We start from the raw sequence: 19,089 nt of genomic DNA on the forward strand, positions 1-19,089 counted from the left end.
AATCCAGATTTTTTTTTTATTAAGGTTTCCCACACAAATATTAAGCAGCACAACAGGTTTCAACATTGATAATAATAAGAAATATAGCACCAAATCAGTATATTACAATTATTAAGTTTAATGAAACTCAGTTTTGCCATCACAGGAATATATATATATATATTTTTTATATATATTACAAATAGAAAGCAGTTATTTTAAATTGTAATAATTTTACAATATTACTATTCTTCTTTTTTTTTTTTTTACTGTATTATAAATGCAACCTTGTTGAGCATGTAAAAAAAAAAAAATCTTACTGACCCCAAACTTTTGAGCAGTGGTGTAGTTTAAACATAACTGCCATTAATAGCATTAACATTTGCACTACATTAATGTAACATTATGACATCCAGAATTGTATTTACTTACATATGTTCTCTTACATAAATATTGTTAAAAAATTTGAAAAATCAATATCATACAATAACTTTATACTTAAGCACCTCCCACCTCAGCCACCCCACCCACCCACCCACCTACCCACCTGCAGCTGTGACAAACATGCTGGGGAAATCCAAAAACCACAAACCTTGCTTTTCAGCTGAAGTCTAGACACGGGAATGGAATGATATAAAGATTTGATACGTTTAATTTCTACTAAGAGATCATTTTAAGAAGCACTATTACAATACATTCAGACTATAAAGAACTGAAATGCTAGATGGCTGTGATCTTGCAGTATTTCATCATAACTGGAATCTGAAAACAGCAATAGAGTGGTTGGTTGGTTGGCAATATGAGTTTCATTGTTTTTGAGGTTGGCCGCCTAAACTGACTGAAGTGTCAAATGTGCAACTGTGAATCATCAAACAAACACCCAGAAGTCCGGCCTCCTCGTCAGAGAATGTGCTAAAATAGTGGTTACTGAACGAGTAGCAGAAGCAACAAACACATTACCTTACTTCCTCATCTGATCTGCATCTCCGACGTCTGTGTATTTGTTCTGAGGGTACGTATCTCGCTTCAATCTCTCATTAAGCTGTTGATTTTGATTATGTAAACTAATTTTAACATTTTAAATGCACTGTGTTGTAAAATATAGTTGAAATGTCTAGCTTTCACTTGTCTTTCTGAAGGAAAAAGAACCACCAAAAATGTAGAGCCACATTGTGGCATGGCACATTCAAATGAGGGTTTACAAAATATATTGACATACATAAGCTTTTTATTGGCCTGTTTCTACAGAACACTAATTGGTAATATTTTACAGTAAGGTCCTATTAGTTAACACATTAATGCATGTTAACTTACATCAACTAACGATGAGCAATACATTTGTTACAGTATTTATTAATCTTTGTTGACGTTACTTAAAAATACAACGATTCATTTAATTAATGTTAGCTGCAGGTCAATTAAATAATATTAACAGAAGCTTTGGTTTGAATACTGTATTAGTAATAGGCTATATATTGTAATTAAGATTAATGCATACTTTTCATAAAGGCTAGAAGTATTTTTTTAATCGTTAGTTCATGTTAACTAATAGAGTTAACTGTTAAAAAATAGAACCATATGGTAATACCTTGTGTCCTTCCAAACCTGTATGGCTTTCCTTTTTCCCCCCTGTGAACATAAAATAAGATATTTTGAGAAATGTGTGTGTTTTGGATACCAGCATTCTTAAAAATATCTTATGTAGGCCTATTCAACAGTAGTGCGAAAGTTAAACAGTTTTGGAAGGACAGTTTTGGGTTAACTATCCTTTTAAAGGGATAGTTCACCCAAAAATGAAAATGCTGTCCTCATGTTGTTCCAAACCTGTATGACTTTCTTTCTTCTGCTGAACACAAAAGAAGATATTTTGAAAAAAGTCGGTAACCAAACGACTGATGGACCCCATTGACTTCCATAGTAGGAAAAAAAATATATATACTATGGAAGTCAATGGGGACCAGCAACTGTTTAATTACCAACCTTCTTTAAAATATCTTCTTTTGTGTTCAGCAGAAGAAAGGAAATCATACAGGTTTGGAACAACATGAGGACAGCATTTTCATTTTTGGGTGAACTATCCCTTTAAGTTTAATTGTTGCATTATCTCTTTGAATAATTACTAATGAATAAAACTGAGTTAAATCATTAAAAAAACTCATAACATCAAAGGAACTTTTTGTGGAACATAGGCTACACGTGATCAAAATGAAACATTTTACAATGTAAAAGTGAGTTTAACTAAACCAGAAACAATGCAGATGTCTTTTCCACGTGTTAAATGACTATCACACTCTTCTTTGAGTTTGACTTCCAGTATGTTTTCTGTCTAGGGACCATGACGACGAATACCACCACCAACACCAACACCAGCAGCCTTGCAGTGACATCCACCTCTTCACCCTCCGAGACCCACTTCACAGCGCCCTACACAACCGCCCTGATAATCATCTACTCCGTCGTGCTTCTGGTGGGCATCACAGGCTTATTTCTCATGATCAGCTTGTTAAAAGCCAACATTCGCTCGTTAACCACCATCGCCTTCCTGAACCTGATGGTCGCACATTTTCTGTTCCTGCTCACCGTGCCGTTCAGAATCTACTATTTCGCGACTCTAAAATGGAAACTGGGTCCGGGGATGTGTAAACTGATCAGCGCCATGGTGCATATCCACATATACATGGTGTTTACCATCTACACCATCATTCTTACCCTTCGTTTCCTGCAATACTACAAGAGAACGCAACGGACTGAGTTTTACAGGAGGCTACACGCGCTAGGCGCGAGCGCTTTAGTGTGGTTCCTACTTCTGCTCATCATGCTACCTCTCGTGCTGAGTCAATACGGCGAATATTCTGAAAGCAATGATAAATCTTCTGAAAGCAGTAATAAATCGTCTGAAAGCAGTAATAAAACACAATGCTTCAGGTTTCAAATTATGTTAAATAACCCAACCATCTACGTCCTGAACATGATTCTGTCCATCTTTATTATCAGTGTGTCGGGTCTTCAGACCTGCATCCAGGCGATCATCTTGCACGTTATGATACGCAAGTACGGACAGGCCTGTCGTTCCCAGCAGGAGTTTTGGGTCCAAATAAAAAACCTCATCTTTGTACTTATCTTGCTCACCTGCCTGGTACCATACCACCTTTTCCGGTTGCAATATCTGAACAACACTCATGATCTTAATGAGATAAATGAGGTGTTTCTGGCCATCACGGGACTGACATGTTTCGACATGTTAACGTTCACAGGGAAGAACGTGTGTCAGGCGTGCTGGACCTAAAGCTGTGGATTGACCATCAATCACGGTCTGCAGTTGTGAAAATGGAAACTGTTTTTACAGGAAACGAGTGTAATAATTATAATACGGTGACAATAAAGGTAGCCTAAATGAGCACCCCAGCTGAAAAAAAAAAAAAAAAGTTTTAAGAACGTTTAGCTAACGGTCATTAAGTTACGAAAACGTCTCTGATCTCTAAACGTTCAAAACGTCCAGTTAAACAAAATAATGTTTTATTTTACCAAGTTTTTCTTGGTTTTGCTAACATTTTGGGAACTTTCTATTTTGTTATATTTTCGTTTGCATATGTTGGAAACATTCATTTTGAATGTCCCCTGAACGTTGTGAAACTAGTAACATCTAAAAAAACCTGTTCAACTAAAATGTTTCACAATTGTGTCATAATAGGGCTAGAAAGGAAATTAGTATAGGCTACTGTGGTAGCTGTGATAAAAATAAATGGAAAGAAAGACACGGAAGCTTACAAAAAGTACTATTACCATAAATGTACATTTAATATTAAATAGGCCTATTAAAGGGATAGTTCACCCAAAAATGGAAATTCTGTCATCATTTACTTTCCCTCAAGTTGTTCCAAACCTGTATGGATTTTTCTGCAGAACACAATATTTAGATTTTTTGAAAAATATGGGTGACCAAACAGTTACAATGGAAGTCAATGGGGCCAATCAACTGTTCGGTTACCGACATTCAAAATATCTTCCTTTGTGTTCAGGAGGAAAAATAAATTCATACAGGCTTGGAACAACTTGACGGAGAGTAAATGATGACAGAGTTTTAATTTTTGGGTGAACTGTCTCTTTAAAATACCTTAAAGAATTTTTCCAGTTATTTAGGGGCCTATAACTTAACCAGCTTGAGCCGCTACTACAATTCGCGAGTGATACAGCGTCAATTGATTTCATTTCTTGGGACGATTTAGACTTATGCAGAAGTCGTGTATGTATGAGTGTAAAAACGTGGATTTGTGTTCAGTTATAGGCTATAAAACAATGACCAACCGGTGCTCGACCTCTCATATATAGGGATTTGAAAATATTTTTTTGTGAAAAAAATATAAAATAGGGATTTGGCGCCCTCTTCTGGTAAACTTGGAGAACGTCAAAGACCCATTCGGAGGTTGGCTAGTTGAAAGGTAAAATTATAATTCTGTAAAACAATGATTTCGGCTATTAGCCAAATTGTTTATAAGCAAGCTTCTTTTTTTTTTTAAATGTATTTGATTCAAAATATAAAAATCTCTGTTACATAGGATATGTATTCGTATTAGGCTAAACATTAAAGGCTAAATTCAAATTCTTCTACTTATATACAGGCTTCGTAGCCTACATACTGTATGTCCGTGTTCTTGACGTCGTGAACCCACGCACAGGCAACACGATTCATGTCTTCTGTTTTATTGGGGCTAGTTACTGTTTAACATCTCCACCCAACTTTCAGTTTGTTTAGTAAATCGATCTAATGAGAGGCTCCCCCAACACCACCAAAAGTATTATCCAATGACATGTTAAACACTTCATGTTACTCGAATTTGCCAACATCGAAACATCATATTTAGTAGCATAAAAGTTTGACCCATGTTGGTTTGGGTTTTGGTGGATTAATGCAAATCGTAGTTGGACGTGGAGAAGGTAAGACCTGATAGTTTTGAGTTGCGGTCATTGAATTGTGGGGGTTAAAGAAAAAATAATCAGTTAAACCGTTTGTTTCTATATTTTACCTGAGAATGTTGGAATTTAAAGAGGTCCTTACTACTAACCCCTCTATGCTACTAACCTACAAAGTATCGCTCGGTTTGAACAGTCAGGCTGTGACGTCGACGTTCGTGTCTTTTTTATTTTTTCTTGTTGACAAAAATGTAAAGGATTTTAATTTGTGAGCACAAATAAGCAGTGGTTATATTTACAAATATCTTTCGTAATTATTACTATTTTTTTATTTAAAAAAAATCTAGTCAATAAAAAAGGTTTAAATATGCTACGCTCATTCAATAAGCACATTTACGTTCTCTCAGTTATCTTTGCTTTGTAAATAATTACTTTGCATTTTTCATTCAAATATGCCGTACTGCTATTATTACACGTAAAAATGTATTAAACGTAATATATTTATTATAAGTAGGCTTTTTAAATACAAAACTGAACGTAGCCAACCTGGATACTGCGAGTCCTGGGGTGATATTTTACTTCTAAACAGTTCTAGTTTGACCTTGAATTTATTTTTCTTTTGAAATTGTATCATAGATCAACTAATGTAGAGTACATTGCAGTATGATTTTAAGTAAAGTATTCGTCTCTCTGCATTGGATTTGTTAGTGTGTAATGCAATGTATTGAAAATAGAGGGCATGAAATAGATGCCCTCATAGCAAAACTCTTATCACGTGAACATTTGAGCACTTCCTCATTTAAACAATGTTTGTTGAAGTTAAAATGTAACCTGTGCAGTGTTTCTTCAGAGTATCCATGTGCTTACTGAATCTAATGTCAAATATTTAAAGTCTGATTTATTTCATATTTTGTTGTCTTTCTGTTTTTGTTTGTACAGTAATGGTGCTATTCTGTTTGACTTTCTATAGTAGATTTAAGATTTTAGTAAAGTAAGGAAGTTTAGTCTCCAGAAAAACACAGTTCTCACACTTATAGATATTCTAAAATTAAACAAACTGGTTGGGAAACCAAATGGCAAAGTATTTCATTGAAGTTGAATGTTTTTAAAACTATATTTTGACCAGAGACACTTGTTTGGTTTCCTTCATGGCTTTGCACATGCATTGTACAGGGCTGTCGTGCTGCACTGATGTCTTTTTTTTTGTGTGATGTTTTATTCTAATTTTGTCAGAAAGGGTTGTTTTTTTTGTCAGGTAAACAGACAGTTTGCCTACAAACGGCTGCCATTTCTTTCCAAACCTGTATACGCTTCGTTCTTCCGCATAACACAAAATTAGATATTTTGAAAACCAGTGCGGTTCAAAATAACATTGGACCCCATTGACTTTCATTGTACAAATAAATACTTTTTTCCCCCAAAATATATCTTCTTTTGTGTTTTTGGAAGGGCACGAGGGTGAGTAAATGATGACAGCATTTTCATTTTTGTGTGAACTATCCATTTAAGAAAAGTTTAAAAGTTCTCTTAGTCTAGTTTAAATAACATGCAAAACAGAATTTGAGTCAGATAAATGTAAATTATATCTATAATAATCATATAATCACAACAGAGCTGCTGTAACTGAGATATCTAGTTTATTAAATATTGTGTACATTTATTAAGCATTAACGTATAATAAGCATAACAGTTATGCAACTTCAAGCTGAGAAAACCCCATCGATTTACAACATCTCGTTTACAAAAGGAAGCTCCTAGTTCTCCTAATGTGCATTTATACATTTATTGTCCTGCAGTCTTTGCCGTATTTTGGTTAAGGGATGTTGCATTACTTTGTAAGACTGTTATTTTGCCTGGGAACAGGGCCTGTTGTTTGGGCTGCACCAATAAAACCTCTGGTTTTACTCTGGAACAAATGGGGAAAACTATTATCTCTTCATCCTTCTGATAAGTATAGGATAAGGGGGAGAAGATAAGTTCTGTGCAAGGAGGTGAGGAGTCTTGGCCAAGGCTCCTCCCTTGTCTTAGAAGATGACAAATCAGCATTCTGAGGAGATGGTCAACCTAAGGCTGCTCTCTCCTAGAGACACTGTCCCAGGACGACTTTAAGTAGAGATACTGGAGCAAGGAAGGGATGAAGTTTTCACCAAGTCCTCTCCCTAAATCCTTGTTGGACATGGATGTAGCCAATTACTGCGAGGGCCTAGACCCGACCTATAGCACACTGGGCTTTGAGAATGCAGAGGTGCTTTATTGTGGTGGTGAGTGCTGTGCATTTTATCCAAAAATAAGTTTTTAAGTACTTTTGAAGCAGATGAGGTTGATGCTGCTTGGACTAGTATGATCATTCTGGTCCAATTTGGTGTTTGCTATAATGCTGTTACTGAACTGTTAACTGAATTAATGTCAATTCTAACTGAGGTGGGTGTTAATTTGGCTTGGTATGACTGGAGGGGACAGGCGCCATGTCATGGCTGGTTTAATAGCTGTCTGAACTGTCTGGAATGATTTGTCCCAGCAGAATCATTTACCTCCTAAAGGAGATAACTATTTGCTAACTATTTTGAAAGTCTTTCCATTCAGTTTAAAATTCAACAGAGGGTTTCACTCAAATCCTGAGAAAAGAGTTCTGAGTCTCAGGATTAGAGACAGGGTTCTCCGTGGGTTGATAGGTTGGGGAAAAAAAGACAAAACGGGATATTCTGTATTTAAGTGTAAGTTTAGTATATTTTTTTACAACTTCAATGTTAAAGGGATAGTTCGGCCAAAAAAAAGAAAAAGAAAAATCTGTCATCATTTACTCAGCCTTAAGTTGTTCCGTGAAAGGTTGTTTGTCCCATGATCTTATTTTGTACTTTTATTTAAAAATTAAAAGAACATTTATTGATGGGACAAATTTCTTTGTCAAGGGTGCAATGTTGCCACTTTTAAACCTAGGCCCCTTTGGTTATCCATGGTTCATATCTTTAGCCACTTCGTCATCACAATCTGATGTGATTTATCCAGTTCGGTTCTCCATTAACCTAATGCTGGAATAAAATTGCTGAAGAGATTTCCCAGTTATCTTTACAGTTCTTTACAGTACATCTAAACACAGAGATAGAGAAAGGTTGTAAAATAACTGGAATAGAAACTATTTAAAGGCAAACACACACTCTCTGATGGACAGCTAGACAAATAATTAACATAATTCCTAAAATTAAACCAATCAGTACACATAGATCTGTCATACTAACTTGACTGAATCTGTTGCAGATAAATGCTTTTACATCTACATTACATCTACATTAACTGATTGTATAAAATCAAAAAATATATTTTTTTACCCTACTGAATCATTCTCAACCAGTCCTCTCCCATGCAAAGCATGCTGGGAACTGCAACTTGACTAAAGAATAAAAATTATTAAATAGATAAACTAATGTTTTACAAATTTAAATAGATTTCACATAGTGAAACTAAGCATTGTGTTGCTTTGTGTTATTTAAATTGCGCAAAGAAACAAAACTCACATTTTGAGTTGATGTTTTCATGCAAAGTATACATTTAATACATTGTAGGAAAGAGTTTGAGATGGATTGTTTGTCGCATTCAGCTAATTTGTATACATCTGGGCTTCTTGCAGCTTTTTTTTAATAATCCTGTGTTTAAATGGGTAATTTAAAAAAAATTCTGTCATCGTTTACTCACTCTCATATCGTTCCAAAACTGTATGAATCTCTTTAAATCCATATTATGGAAGTCAATGGTCACCAAAAATGTTTGGCTCCCAATATTCTTCAAAATATCTTCTTTTGTGTTCTGCAGAAGAAAGCAAGTCATGTAGGTTTGGACCAACACGAGGGAGAGTAAATGATGACAGAATCTTCATTTTTGGGTAATCTGTCTCTTTAATTAAGCCCATAAAGCCGTGAATGCAGTGAAATAGTTTTCCAACCCATTTCTCATTGTTTCATTTTAAGTTCTGCAACACCTTACTCTGAAACTAAATACTTCAAACAGCCGACAGGAAGAAATTTCCTCTCTCCGAGACCACACGTGCCCTTTGCATTCAAATGATGTTTTATTCTGAAATGAGAAGGAATCACTTTGGGAATCAACTAAATCAGAAGAGATTGCTTTCAACCCACATTAACATTTATCCATGAGATGTCAATCTCCATTGAGTGTCTGTCTATGCTATAAAACAGAGGCTAATCCTAATTAAGTCTGTCCTACAACAGCGGGAGGCTCCAATCAGTCTCAGCGCATAAAAGGCTAAAGTCCCCTGCTGCATTTCTTTTGTTGAAATGTTATGATTTTGGATGCACAAAGGAATGATTGATTTCTCATCCTTGTCTATATGAACAGAAGGGTGCCACTCTCTGTTGCATTAGAAGGTCTTTTAGGATGAGCATCCTTTGTTCACTTATGCAGAACTCTTCCTTATTCCCCTCATTAGTAGTTATGATCGAGAGACCGAGTAAAAAGGCTGAGATTTGATAGATGTGTTGTGCTGTAGCTTTATGAGACTCACTAGGCTCTGTGTTTGTTAGTCTAGCTTGAATTAGCATGCCTAGCTTAGCATCTAGAAGCTTAGCAGCAGTAGATCTCCTGTATTTAGTGTTCTGGATGTACAACAGACATGATTCTCTACTTTAAGAGATCTAAAAGCCACCCAAGTGAATCATTGAGCCCTCACTTGACTGAATGAACAGTTTTTGCTACTCAAACCAAAGTGTTCAGGTGGCAATAACAGTTTTGTGATGATCTCAATCCTGACTGTTTGTGTTGTTGTTCACAGAAAACATGCCGACAGAACCCAGCATCAGTCAAGGAGAAAATGGCGTGAGCTCCAACTGCGCAATCTGTGGCGACAAAGCCACAGGTAAACATTATGGCGCGTCTAGCTGTGATGGCTGCAAAGGCTTCTTCCGCCGGAGCATCAGGAAGAATCATGTCTACTCCTGCAGGTACACTGTAAAATAAATATTGTGTATTGAAAATCAGTGTTATTTTAGTATTACATACTATATACTATATGTTATATATATTATATTATATAATATATTATATACTATATATTATATTACTATATATATATATAGCCTACTATACATAATTTTTTTTTTTTTCAGTTTGACTAATTTTAGTACTTAAACTTATTTCAATCTTGTTTTTTGAGTTTAAGCATTTTAAAGCAGTTTCGTTTACAATAACTTTATGAGATGGGAATCGAGAGATGATTTTTTAGAAATGAAATAATTTTTAAGAAAACAGTTTTTAATGACATTCTGTTGCGTAAATGGTTACCGCGAACATAACAAAACATGGTTAACGCTTTACAATAAGGTTCCATTTGTTAACATTAGTTGCTAACAATGAAAATAGGTCTACCTCTGAAGCATTTGTTAATCTCAGTTAATTTCAGCATTTACTAATGCATTATTAATATCAGATGTTGTATATTCTTTAATGAACCTGAGCTAACGTGAACTAACAATGAACAGTTGTATTTTTATGACCTCACAAAGGTTAATAATTACTGTAACAAACGTTTGGATTATTTTTGGTAACACTTTATTTTAAGGTGACGTAGTTACACGTTGCTACATGTACTTACTATAGTAATAACAGTAAATTATGCATAATTACAAGTAACTAACCCTAAACCAAACCCTAACACTAACCATTGCTCTATAGTAAGTACATGTAGTTAATTAATACACTCAGTACTTATTTAAGTAAGTACAATGTAACCATGTCACCTTAAAATAAAGTGTAACCTTATTTTTTAGCTATTGTTAGTTAATGCATTAATGGGCACTAATTGGAACTACTGTTTTACTATTATAAAGCGTATATACTATTATAACAGTATAACCTGATTCACAACTGAGTGCCCCTTATGAGTTGGTTCAATGGACTCACGAATCAGTCCTGAATTACACCAATTCACTGAACCATAAGTTGTCACTTCTGTCATGTCTATATCAAAAATGAAAAGAGAGTCGTTAAGGAATGACTTTTTTCAGAAATTGGAATCAGAACCACATTCATTAAATTCCTTACAGTTCCCAGTTCTAATTACAAATAATTGACCAAACCGCACCAAGACTATTTTTTATATACATCATATATACATCTAATTTATGTTAACAAGGTGTTTACAAAGTATGGTGTTTGCTCTTCTGAAAAAAAAAATTCTACTTCTTTTGGGCAGGTTTAATCGTCAATGTGTTGTTGATAAAGATAAACGGAACCAGTGCCGTTTCTGCAGACTTCACAAATGCTTTCGAGCTGGAATGAAGAAAGAAGGTAAACATTTTATATGCATGCAATTTTTCCCACAAATGCTCCCATTTCCCACAGTCTTGAACAGACATCTCATGGTGTAACAAGGAAGAGGGAACTCAAGTGAGTAAAATAGATGATGCCATAAAACTTGCCCTGATTACACAAGGATGTTTAGTTTATTGGATGTATAACCTTGGCTTAGACTTTTATGATGGGCGATCATGTGCTCTCCACCTCACTTTCCGTGTGTACACGTTGTTCAGGACTGTGGTCAGTTAAAGTTTTACCTCTAGCTTATGCAGGGTTTCGTACGACAGTCATGCATTCTTTTTAAATTTGCTCACCATCGTTTCTCATTTCTTCTGAGAAGGAATTTCTTCATTTTTTGTACGGACAGTATATTTATTTTCAGCTGCTATTTGGCAGTTTAAACAAAGTATCCAAAAAAACATCAAAATAATTATGTTTGCATAGAGTAAAGTAATGCAAAATACAGTAACATGGCCAGTAGGAAATATTTATGGCTGTCAAATTTTCCCAATTCATTCATCATTATGTGGCAAACCACAACAGGTGTGGCAAAAAGGTCATTTTTGACTCTTTATACGTTTAATGACATTAAAATACATTAGAAGGAATTATTTATTTTGCCAGTGAACCCCTTATTTCTTGGCTGTTCGTGTGTGTTATTTCTTGGCAGTGTGATTTTCTGCAAATAAGCGTGAGAAACACACCCATCATCTTGGCTAATCAGTAATAACTCCTAACTGTTATTAGCTCACTAATCAGCAAAATTGTTTGTGCTTGTTTTAAGCTGTGCAGAATGAGCGGGACCGTATCAGCTCTAGGAGGAACATGCAGGACTCACATGATCTGCCGCCAATCACAGCCCTCGCTCATGCTGAAGCTCTCTCGCAGCAGGTAAACTGTCCTATCAAGGTTAATCGAAACGCTCACACGCACACACACAAAAAGAAAGAGAAAGAATATCAGTAGAAAAGGGCAGAGACACGGAAAATGAAAAACATGCATATTACCGTATCTGCGGCAGTAACATTTATTGCTTTTGAGCTATAAATCATTGGCATGATTGTCAATTATAGCAAAGGTGTATGGGTTTAATGCATTCTGCTAGAGATAAATAGTCACCAAAGACAAAAATTAACCAGCGACAGGGCTGATTAAAGAAGGAAGAGAGGTTTCATCACAGGAACCCTGATGAAGTTCTGCTCAGTAGTTAATAATAACAAAGAGAGATAAATAACAACTGTAATTTGCATGAGCGTTGCTTTCTTTGAGCATCAGTCAGTGAGTGTCATCAACATTTCTAATTATTTGCATGAGTACCTGTGTGAATTTACCCCGAGAGAGGCAACAGCCTGTGCGAAAGCAGTTTTCAGAGGACACTGTAAATTCGGTTCTTCTCTCTTCTGTCTCTCAGCAGATCAACGCTGCCAGCCCAATGGACCCTGCTGATGTTTCAGAGAAAAAATCTGCCACTATCAGTGACGTCTGTGAATCTATGAAGCAACAGCTGCTTGTTCTGGTAGAGTGGGCTAAGTACATCCCAGCCTTCGGCGAATTGCCACTTGATGACCAGGTAATGGCCGTTGGAAAGCAACACTGGCTGTGCTAATTGGGGAGGCCCTTGGGTTAAATTGCAGGGCCGTTCACCGAAGCTCAATATTTGCTATTCTCATGGCTGACTTGGTTTAGCCTCCATTTAGCATGCTGTCTGTGTTGCTCTAAATTTCGGATTTCCCCCCCTTGCATTTATTCTTATTGAACATGCAGAACCTTCCGGTGTTTAACTATGAGCTTAAAGGATAAAAATGGCATTTAGTTCATGTGTATTAGCTTTGAGGTCTACTGTATGGTAGTGTACTCCTAAAAAATGACTAAATAATTTTTAGCTGTTTTTAATGCATTTCTCTTCTGGACCAAAATGAATGACTCATTTAGCATTTTGTCACCTGCAGTCAACTAGTAGTAGTAGGCAAGATGGCAAATGTTTGGCTGCTTAGGATTGCCCAGTTAGCCCTCTGCTGGTAGAGATAAAAATTACACTATTTGTCACTATCAATGCCAGCAGTCATATCACCCTGTAGCCCAAGACTGTTTGCCCACTGAAGCTAAGCAGGGCTGAGCCTGGTTAGTACCTGGATGGGAGACCTCCTGAGAAAAACTAGGTTGCTGCTGGAAGAGGTGTTAGTGAGGCCAGCAGGGGGTGCTCACCCTGTGGTCTGTGTGGGACCTAACGCCCCAGTGTAGTGATCGGGACACTATACTGTCAAAGAGCACCGTCCTTCGGATGAGACGTTAAACCGAGGTCCTGACTCTCTGTGGTCATTAAAAATCGAAAAAGAGTAGGGATGTAACCCTGACATCCTGGCCAAATTTGCCCCTTGGCCTCTGTCCATCATGGCCTCCTAATCATCCCCATATACTGATTGGCTTCATCACTGTCTCCTCTCCACCAGTAAGCTGGTGTGTGGTGGGCGTTCTGGCGCAATATGGCTGCCGTCGCATCATCCAGGTGGATGCTGCACATTGGTGGTGGTTGAGGAGATTCCCCCTTCCTTGTAAATCGCTTTGAGTACCTAGAAAAGCGCTATATAAATGTAACGAATTATTATTATTATTATTATTTGTTTCTAAAAATCAAGTCCATTCAAAAATACATTTTTATATATACTATATATAATGATTAAAGACATTTATAATATTCGAAAAGATTTCTATTTAAAGGGATAGTTCACCAAAAAATGTAATTGTAAAATTTAAATGAAATGCTGTTCTTCTGAACCTCCTATACTTCAAATAATTCTGAAAAAAAGATATCACAGTTTCCAAAACAATATTAAGCAGCAAAGCTGTTTTCAACATTGATAACAATAAGAAATGTTTCTTAAGCATATTAGAATGATTTCGGATGGATCATGTGATATTGAATACTGGAGTAATTGCTGATGAAAATATATTAAAATAGAAAGAAAATCACAATATTACTGTTTTTACTGTATTTTTGATCAAATAAATGCAGCCTTGCTCAGCATAAGAGACTCCTTTCAAAAGCTCAACTCAAGTCATACTGACCAAACATTTTTGAACAGTAGTGTATGTGTGTGTGTGTGTGTTTTTTTTTTCCTTTTTTCCATTTCCTTATAGTATAACATATGTTCAATACATTTCATTGTGGTTTAGTAGGTTTCCAGAAAACTGTTAAACCAGGCCTACATTTTTTTTTACAGGTTAGTTTATTACGTGCTCATGCTGGGGAGCACCTTCTGCTGGGTGTGGCTAAAAGGTCAATGCCATACAAAGACCTCTTGCTTCTAGGTAACTTCTAATAGACAGTCATTTTCACCTTTCAACATAATTGTAGATAGACACACACACACACACACACTAACTCGAGTGGATCTTTTGTTTATTATTTTCCTTGCAGGTAATAGCTGTGTTGTCCATCGAAACTGCCCTGAGCCGGAAATAGGTCGCGTATCTAACCGAGTCTTGGATGAACTGGTATTACCCTTCCAGGACATCCAAATTGATGACAATGAATATGCAGCTCTAAAGGCCATTGTGTTCTTTGATCCAGGTATATGCAAATAAAACAGAACATTAATTTAACGCTTAATATCTATCTTAAAACACAGCCATACATGTTACAAATTTTCTTCTAGATGCCAAAAGCTTAAGAGACCCCTCTAAGATCAAGGCGATGCGCTGTCAGGTTCAAATGAGTCTGGAAGACTACATTAATGACCGGCAGTATGACTCGCGTGGGCGATTCGGGGAGCTTTTGCTGCTGCTTCCTACTCTGCAAAGCATCACCTGGCAGATGATTGAGCAGCTACAGTTTATCAAGCTTTTTGGTCTTGCCAAGATAGATAACCTGCTGCAGGAGATGCTTCTTGGGGGTGAGTATGAGGTGAAGCATTCAATTGCATGGGCTTTTGAAGCGGAAAAATGCTTCATGATCATTTTTTAAATTAGGTGAAAGCAGGTACTTTATTCTGAAACAAGTGTGCTTGATCTTTCTCTTATAATACCGCATATTACACTGCAAAATGAGGCATAATAATGTATGTGCTGTATACAATATTAAGACATTACTTCTGGAGCGGCTTCATTTGATTATGGTAGACTAGCTAAAGGAAACATTACTATTATTATTGCTCATAATTAGCATTATGGATCTGATCAAACATTTACCATCAAGTATAACATTTTGACACTTTATGCTACGGACATGAATGCTACGTCAAATCATGTTGATTCGCCATAGCTATTTTCTAATTGTTATTGATCTTATTGAGATCCATGCATATGGCTTCAAGTTTCATTTTCTAAAAAAAAATGTCATCAAAATATCTGAATCTTTCCCGTGTAAATGACAGACTACTCTCTGGTGACTTGATAATATTCATTATAAATGGTTTATTCATGCACATCATTATTTTTGAAAAATTCATTCGCCCTGTCGCTCACATGAGATCGCAGCAATGGCAAACAACAACGATCCCGCAATCCAATTCCAAAAGGAACAAAATCAAGTCCCGTCCTACATTTTGGGGGTCTAGGTAGGCCTCAGGGTTCAGGAAAAAATAGAAAAGATTAATTTGTTGCATTGCAGCCAGTTATGTACTTATGTATTTATGAATTGTCATTTGTTTCAAGTGGTGTTTATAGTACTGTAATGTATTGTATTGATGTGTATTGATGCGGGACAGTGTATGCTGTGGGATGCGAGACCATTTTTGGAAGAAGTTCCAACAGTAAATAATTTCACTTTATTTTGATGGTCCCTTTAACACATTCCGTTGACTATAAGCAACGTTTTACCTGCATGTCTACTAACTCTCATTGGAGTATTAGTAGACTGGTAGAGTTAGGGTTAAAATAAGTTGACATACTTGCAAAGTTACTTATAGTCAGTATGTCTGTTGGAGGACCATCACAATAAAGAGTTAGCAGATATTAAGCAGACAGTCTACTAATACACTAATGAAAGTAAGTTGACATGAAGTTGCAAAGTTGCTTTTAGTCAACAGAACGGGGATCATCAAAATAAAGTGTTACCATAAAGTGAAATTGAAATATGAATTGAAATAAAAATGTCATGCTGGTGTAATATTACCAAAGACTTTAGACTGTGCACTCATGAAAGTGCGACATATAGCAGAATAAGTCCCGCCTTCAAAACAAAAGAGCCAATCGCTAATTAGAAAAGTCATTGCATCACTGCTGCTGCCTTTAGGAGAACAGTCAGTGTTCTGAGATGCGCGCTTATGACTGCACATGCGCATTGGCTGGTCCAGCCTAAATTATATATATATATTTTTTTTCATGATTTGAGCGTTTAGAAACAAAATTTATAAGACAGTTGTTGTCAGATATCATTGGTGTTGTCAGCTCCACAGCAGACTTCTTCCCGACATTATGTCACGAAAGTGTGGATACGGAGGAAGATTGTGAGGGCTTAGGGTTCCATTTGGGACAGGGCCGATATTACTTCAAATGTTCATTATGTAACTTTGGTATCTCTGTCACCATCTGTGATTAAAAGTTGGAAGTACTGTAGCATATCTGCCACCATATAGCCATACCTTCTTTTCTTTACTTATGGATGTGATGCAACAGGCACAGATGAATGTGCTAAACTTGACATTTTTGTAGGCTTACTTACTTTTGAACACTGTTTCTTATATATTAACTCAATAATCAAATTTATTTTTGCAGGTTTAACCACAGAACAACCTCACTTGTATCACAATGGTCACCCTCAGGTTCCATTAACAGGACAGACTATAGTCATTAGCTCCATACCAGGACCTGCACACTCACAGCAGATGGGTAAACATTGTTCTTTTATTTATCCTTTCATAAATATAGTCAGTGTCAGTGACCAGACATCATACATTAGTGAAACAGTGTTATTTTACTTGATATTATTTTTATATTTGAATTTGACTACTTTAAGTGTGTTTTATAGCTTTTCTGTTTGTTTTTTTCAGCATCCCCAGATACCCCTATTCCATCTCCCAATTCAGTACAGAACCAGGAGGCCTACAAGCCCCCCGACAGCCCGGCTCTCCTGCTAACGCCACAGGCCATGGCAAACAGACTCTCTCCTGAGCCTCTATGAGCCTCCTCTCTAGCGCAGGCCCTGTGTGTTTGTATGTGTAAATTGTGTGAGTTACACCCTTCCCCTCCTCCAGCGCAACATGTTTAACTGATCCAAAGAGAACCTTACAAACACATTCCAAATGTATTGTCAAATTGGACCACCACAATTTGAAATAATTACATTGGAAAGATTTATTGTTGGCAGACCTGGTTTCTCCTTATCAGCCTACCGCTGGAAAACTAGTCAATGTACACAATATTCGTTTATTAATAACAAATTATTGTCAGTTTTTGTACTATTAAAAAGTCGAGATTTAATTTATTAAAAAAATTATACTATGCAACACTCAAGAAATGTAAATTTTTGCCCTTTAACAATAAATAAATACACTTTGGGTCTGAGTTGTTTTTTATTTATGGATTAATTAGTAAATAGCTCATGCTGCAAAGAGCTACTTTTGGGAAAGTATCAATATACTATACACTCTATATGTGCAAACATATATTCTAATATACATTCTGAAAAATGGTAATGGACCTTGCATTACAGGGCAGCTGTAAGCATTAAAAGCATTAAAAAAAAAGAAAAAAAGAGGTAGCTGGGACATGTTATACTTATACGTCCCAATTTGCAACTTTTGTCATTTTTCTGAAGCAAACCCTGAGAGTGAAAAGCCACAGTGAGATATACGTGGAACCTATACAATTATAACAAAACGATGAAGCTGAGACAAGAAAGCAGATGATCATAACATCTCATCTGAGCCAGGTATGCTCTCTGACATATCATGAATCTCTGTCACCTCATTGCCTCAGAAAGAGAGACAGACAGAGAAAGAGCAAGAAACGAATGCTCATTCGAAAACACATCAAATCAGGCTATTTTCTGCATCTAAACAACAGCGTTTGGTGCAGGTGAAGTCCGTGTTGTCAATACCTCAGCATTCATGGGAAACCGTAATAAGTTTTGGAGTGCGCCCTGTTTGGATGGTTTTCCAGAAAGCAATCTGATATCACTAGGTGTAAGTGCACAAGGCCTGGGGGCAGATGATGCCGTCAATAGTAGCTGTCTATTATACTGCAAGAGAGCTTGGAGGAAGTGGAAATGGAGACCGAGCAAGCTAAGATAAACAATGCAAACCCTCCAATCAACTCCATAATAGAGTGGCAGCTTGCGTGGGGTTAAACGGCAAGCTTGACGGGAGAAAGCTGAGCATCCAGTGATCCTTAATGAACAAGCGCACAAGGCTGAATGCACTTATTTGTATACAAAACATTATCTTGGTATTCAGGGCACACATCTCATCTGAGGCGTTCAGCTTTGTGTGACGGTGTGGTATTAAGCCTCGGTAAGCCTGCTCTGAGCAATGTGGAGTGGATGGAATAAGCATATCTGTTCTTCACCTTTGTGGTGAAGGAAACTCTCACACACTACACCTTGACATTCATGACAGCGAGGATACTCAAAGTGATTGTAATCCACATTGCCGGCAAGCTGAAAAGGAGGAATTTTCCTCCCTTTTCTTGTGTAGAAACATCATTTGTTTGCATAATGACACTTCCAGACTGCTTCTATTCCAGTGCTGCACTTAAACCCCTGCTTTGTGTGTGTGTGTGTGTGTGCAAAATCTCAAACTGTTTTAATCTGTTATGAGGCAAATTTAGATTTGGGGAGGGATTAATGTAGGCTATAATTTTCATTTTGGCATGATTCTTTTTTTTTTTTCTTTTTTTTTTTTTAGCCTAACTACTTTATTTTAAATATTAGAAAAATGTTTTAGGATAGTGGTT

General features: G+C 36.5%; 2 protein-coding genes across 5 annotated transcripts; both read left to right on the forward strand.

Annotated features, from left to right (window-relative positions):
- The first annotated feature begins 591 nt into the window (after positions 1–591).
- On the forward strand, positions 592–4,323 carry gpr141 (G protein-coupled receptor 141). The gene is made up of 2 exons (XM_084398947.1): positions 592–991; positions 2,310–4,323. The coding sequence occupies exon 2, from the start codon at positions 2,315–2,317 to the stop codon at positions 3,263–3,265; it is 951 nt and encodes a 316-aa protein (XP_084255073.1). The 5' UTR covers positions 592–991; positions 2,310–2,314; the 3' UTR covers positions 3,266–4,323.
- Positions 4,324–4,743: 420 nt separating this feature from the next.
- hnf4g (hepatocyte nuclear factor 4, gamma) lies at positions 4,744–17,699 on the forward strand. 4 transcript variants are annotated; one of them, XM_084398937.1, is made up of 10 exons: positions 4,744–4,914; positions 9,674–9,842; positions 11,093–11,187; positions 11,981–12,087; positions 12,608–12,766; positions 14,418–14,505; positions 14,615–14,767; positions 14,853–15,089; positions 16,912–17,025; positions 17,187–17,699. In XM_084398937.1, exons 1-10 carry the CDS (start codon positions 4,887–4,889, stop codon positions 17,315–17,317), a joined length of 1,281 nt encoding a protein of 426 aa, XP_084255063.1. In that variant the 5' UTR covers positions 4,744–4,886; the 3' UTR covers positions 17,318–17,699. The 4 variants fall into 4 exon arrangements, with proteins under 4 accessions (XP_084255063.1, XP_084255064.1, XP_084255061.1 ...); XM_084398938.1 differs by having other exon boundaries at positions 12,611–12,766; positions 17,187–17,449; XM_084398935.1 differs by lacking the exon at positions 4,744–4,914 and adding an exon at positions 6,884–7,151 and having other exon boundaries at positions 17,187–17,693.
- Positions 17,700–19,089: the final 1,390 nt, after the last annotated feature.

This window comes from Rutilus rutilus (genome assembly GCF_951802725.1).
Source record: "Rutilus rutilus genome assembly, chromosome: 24".
NCBI classification, from domain to species: domain Eukaryota; kingdom Metazoa; phylum Chordata; class Actinopteri; order Cypriniformes; family Leuciscidae; genus Rutilus; species Rutilus rutilus.

What these genes read in the sequence shown, in the direction of transcription:
- gpr141 (XM_084398947.1), top strand. Translation starts at nt 2,315, where the DNA reads ATGACGACGAATACCACCACCAACACCAACACCAGCAGCCTTGCAGTG.
- hnf4g (XM_084398935.1), top strand. Translation starts at nt 7,025, where the DNA reads ATGAAGTTTTCACCAAGTCCTCTCCCTAAATCCTTGTTGGACATGGAT. An exon ending in AGCTGGAATGAAGAAAGAAG is followed by an intron (nt 11,188 to 11,980) that starts GTAAACATTTTA and finishes GCTTGTTTTAAG; the next exon opens with CTGTGCAGAATGAGCGGGAC. An exon ending in CATTGTGTTCTTTGATCCAG is followed by an intron (nt 14,768 to 14,852) that starts GTATATGCAAAT and finishes ATTTTCTTCTAG; the next exon opens with ATGCCAAAAGCTTAAGAGAC.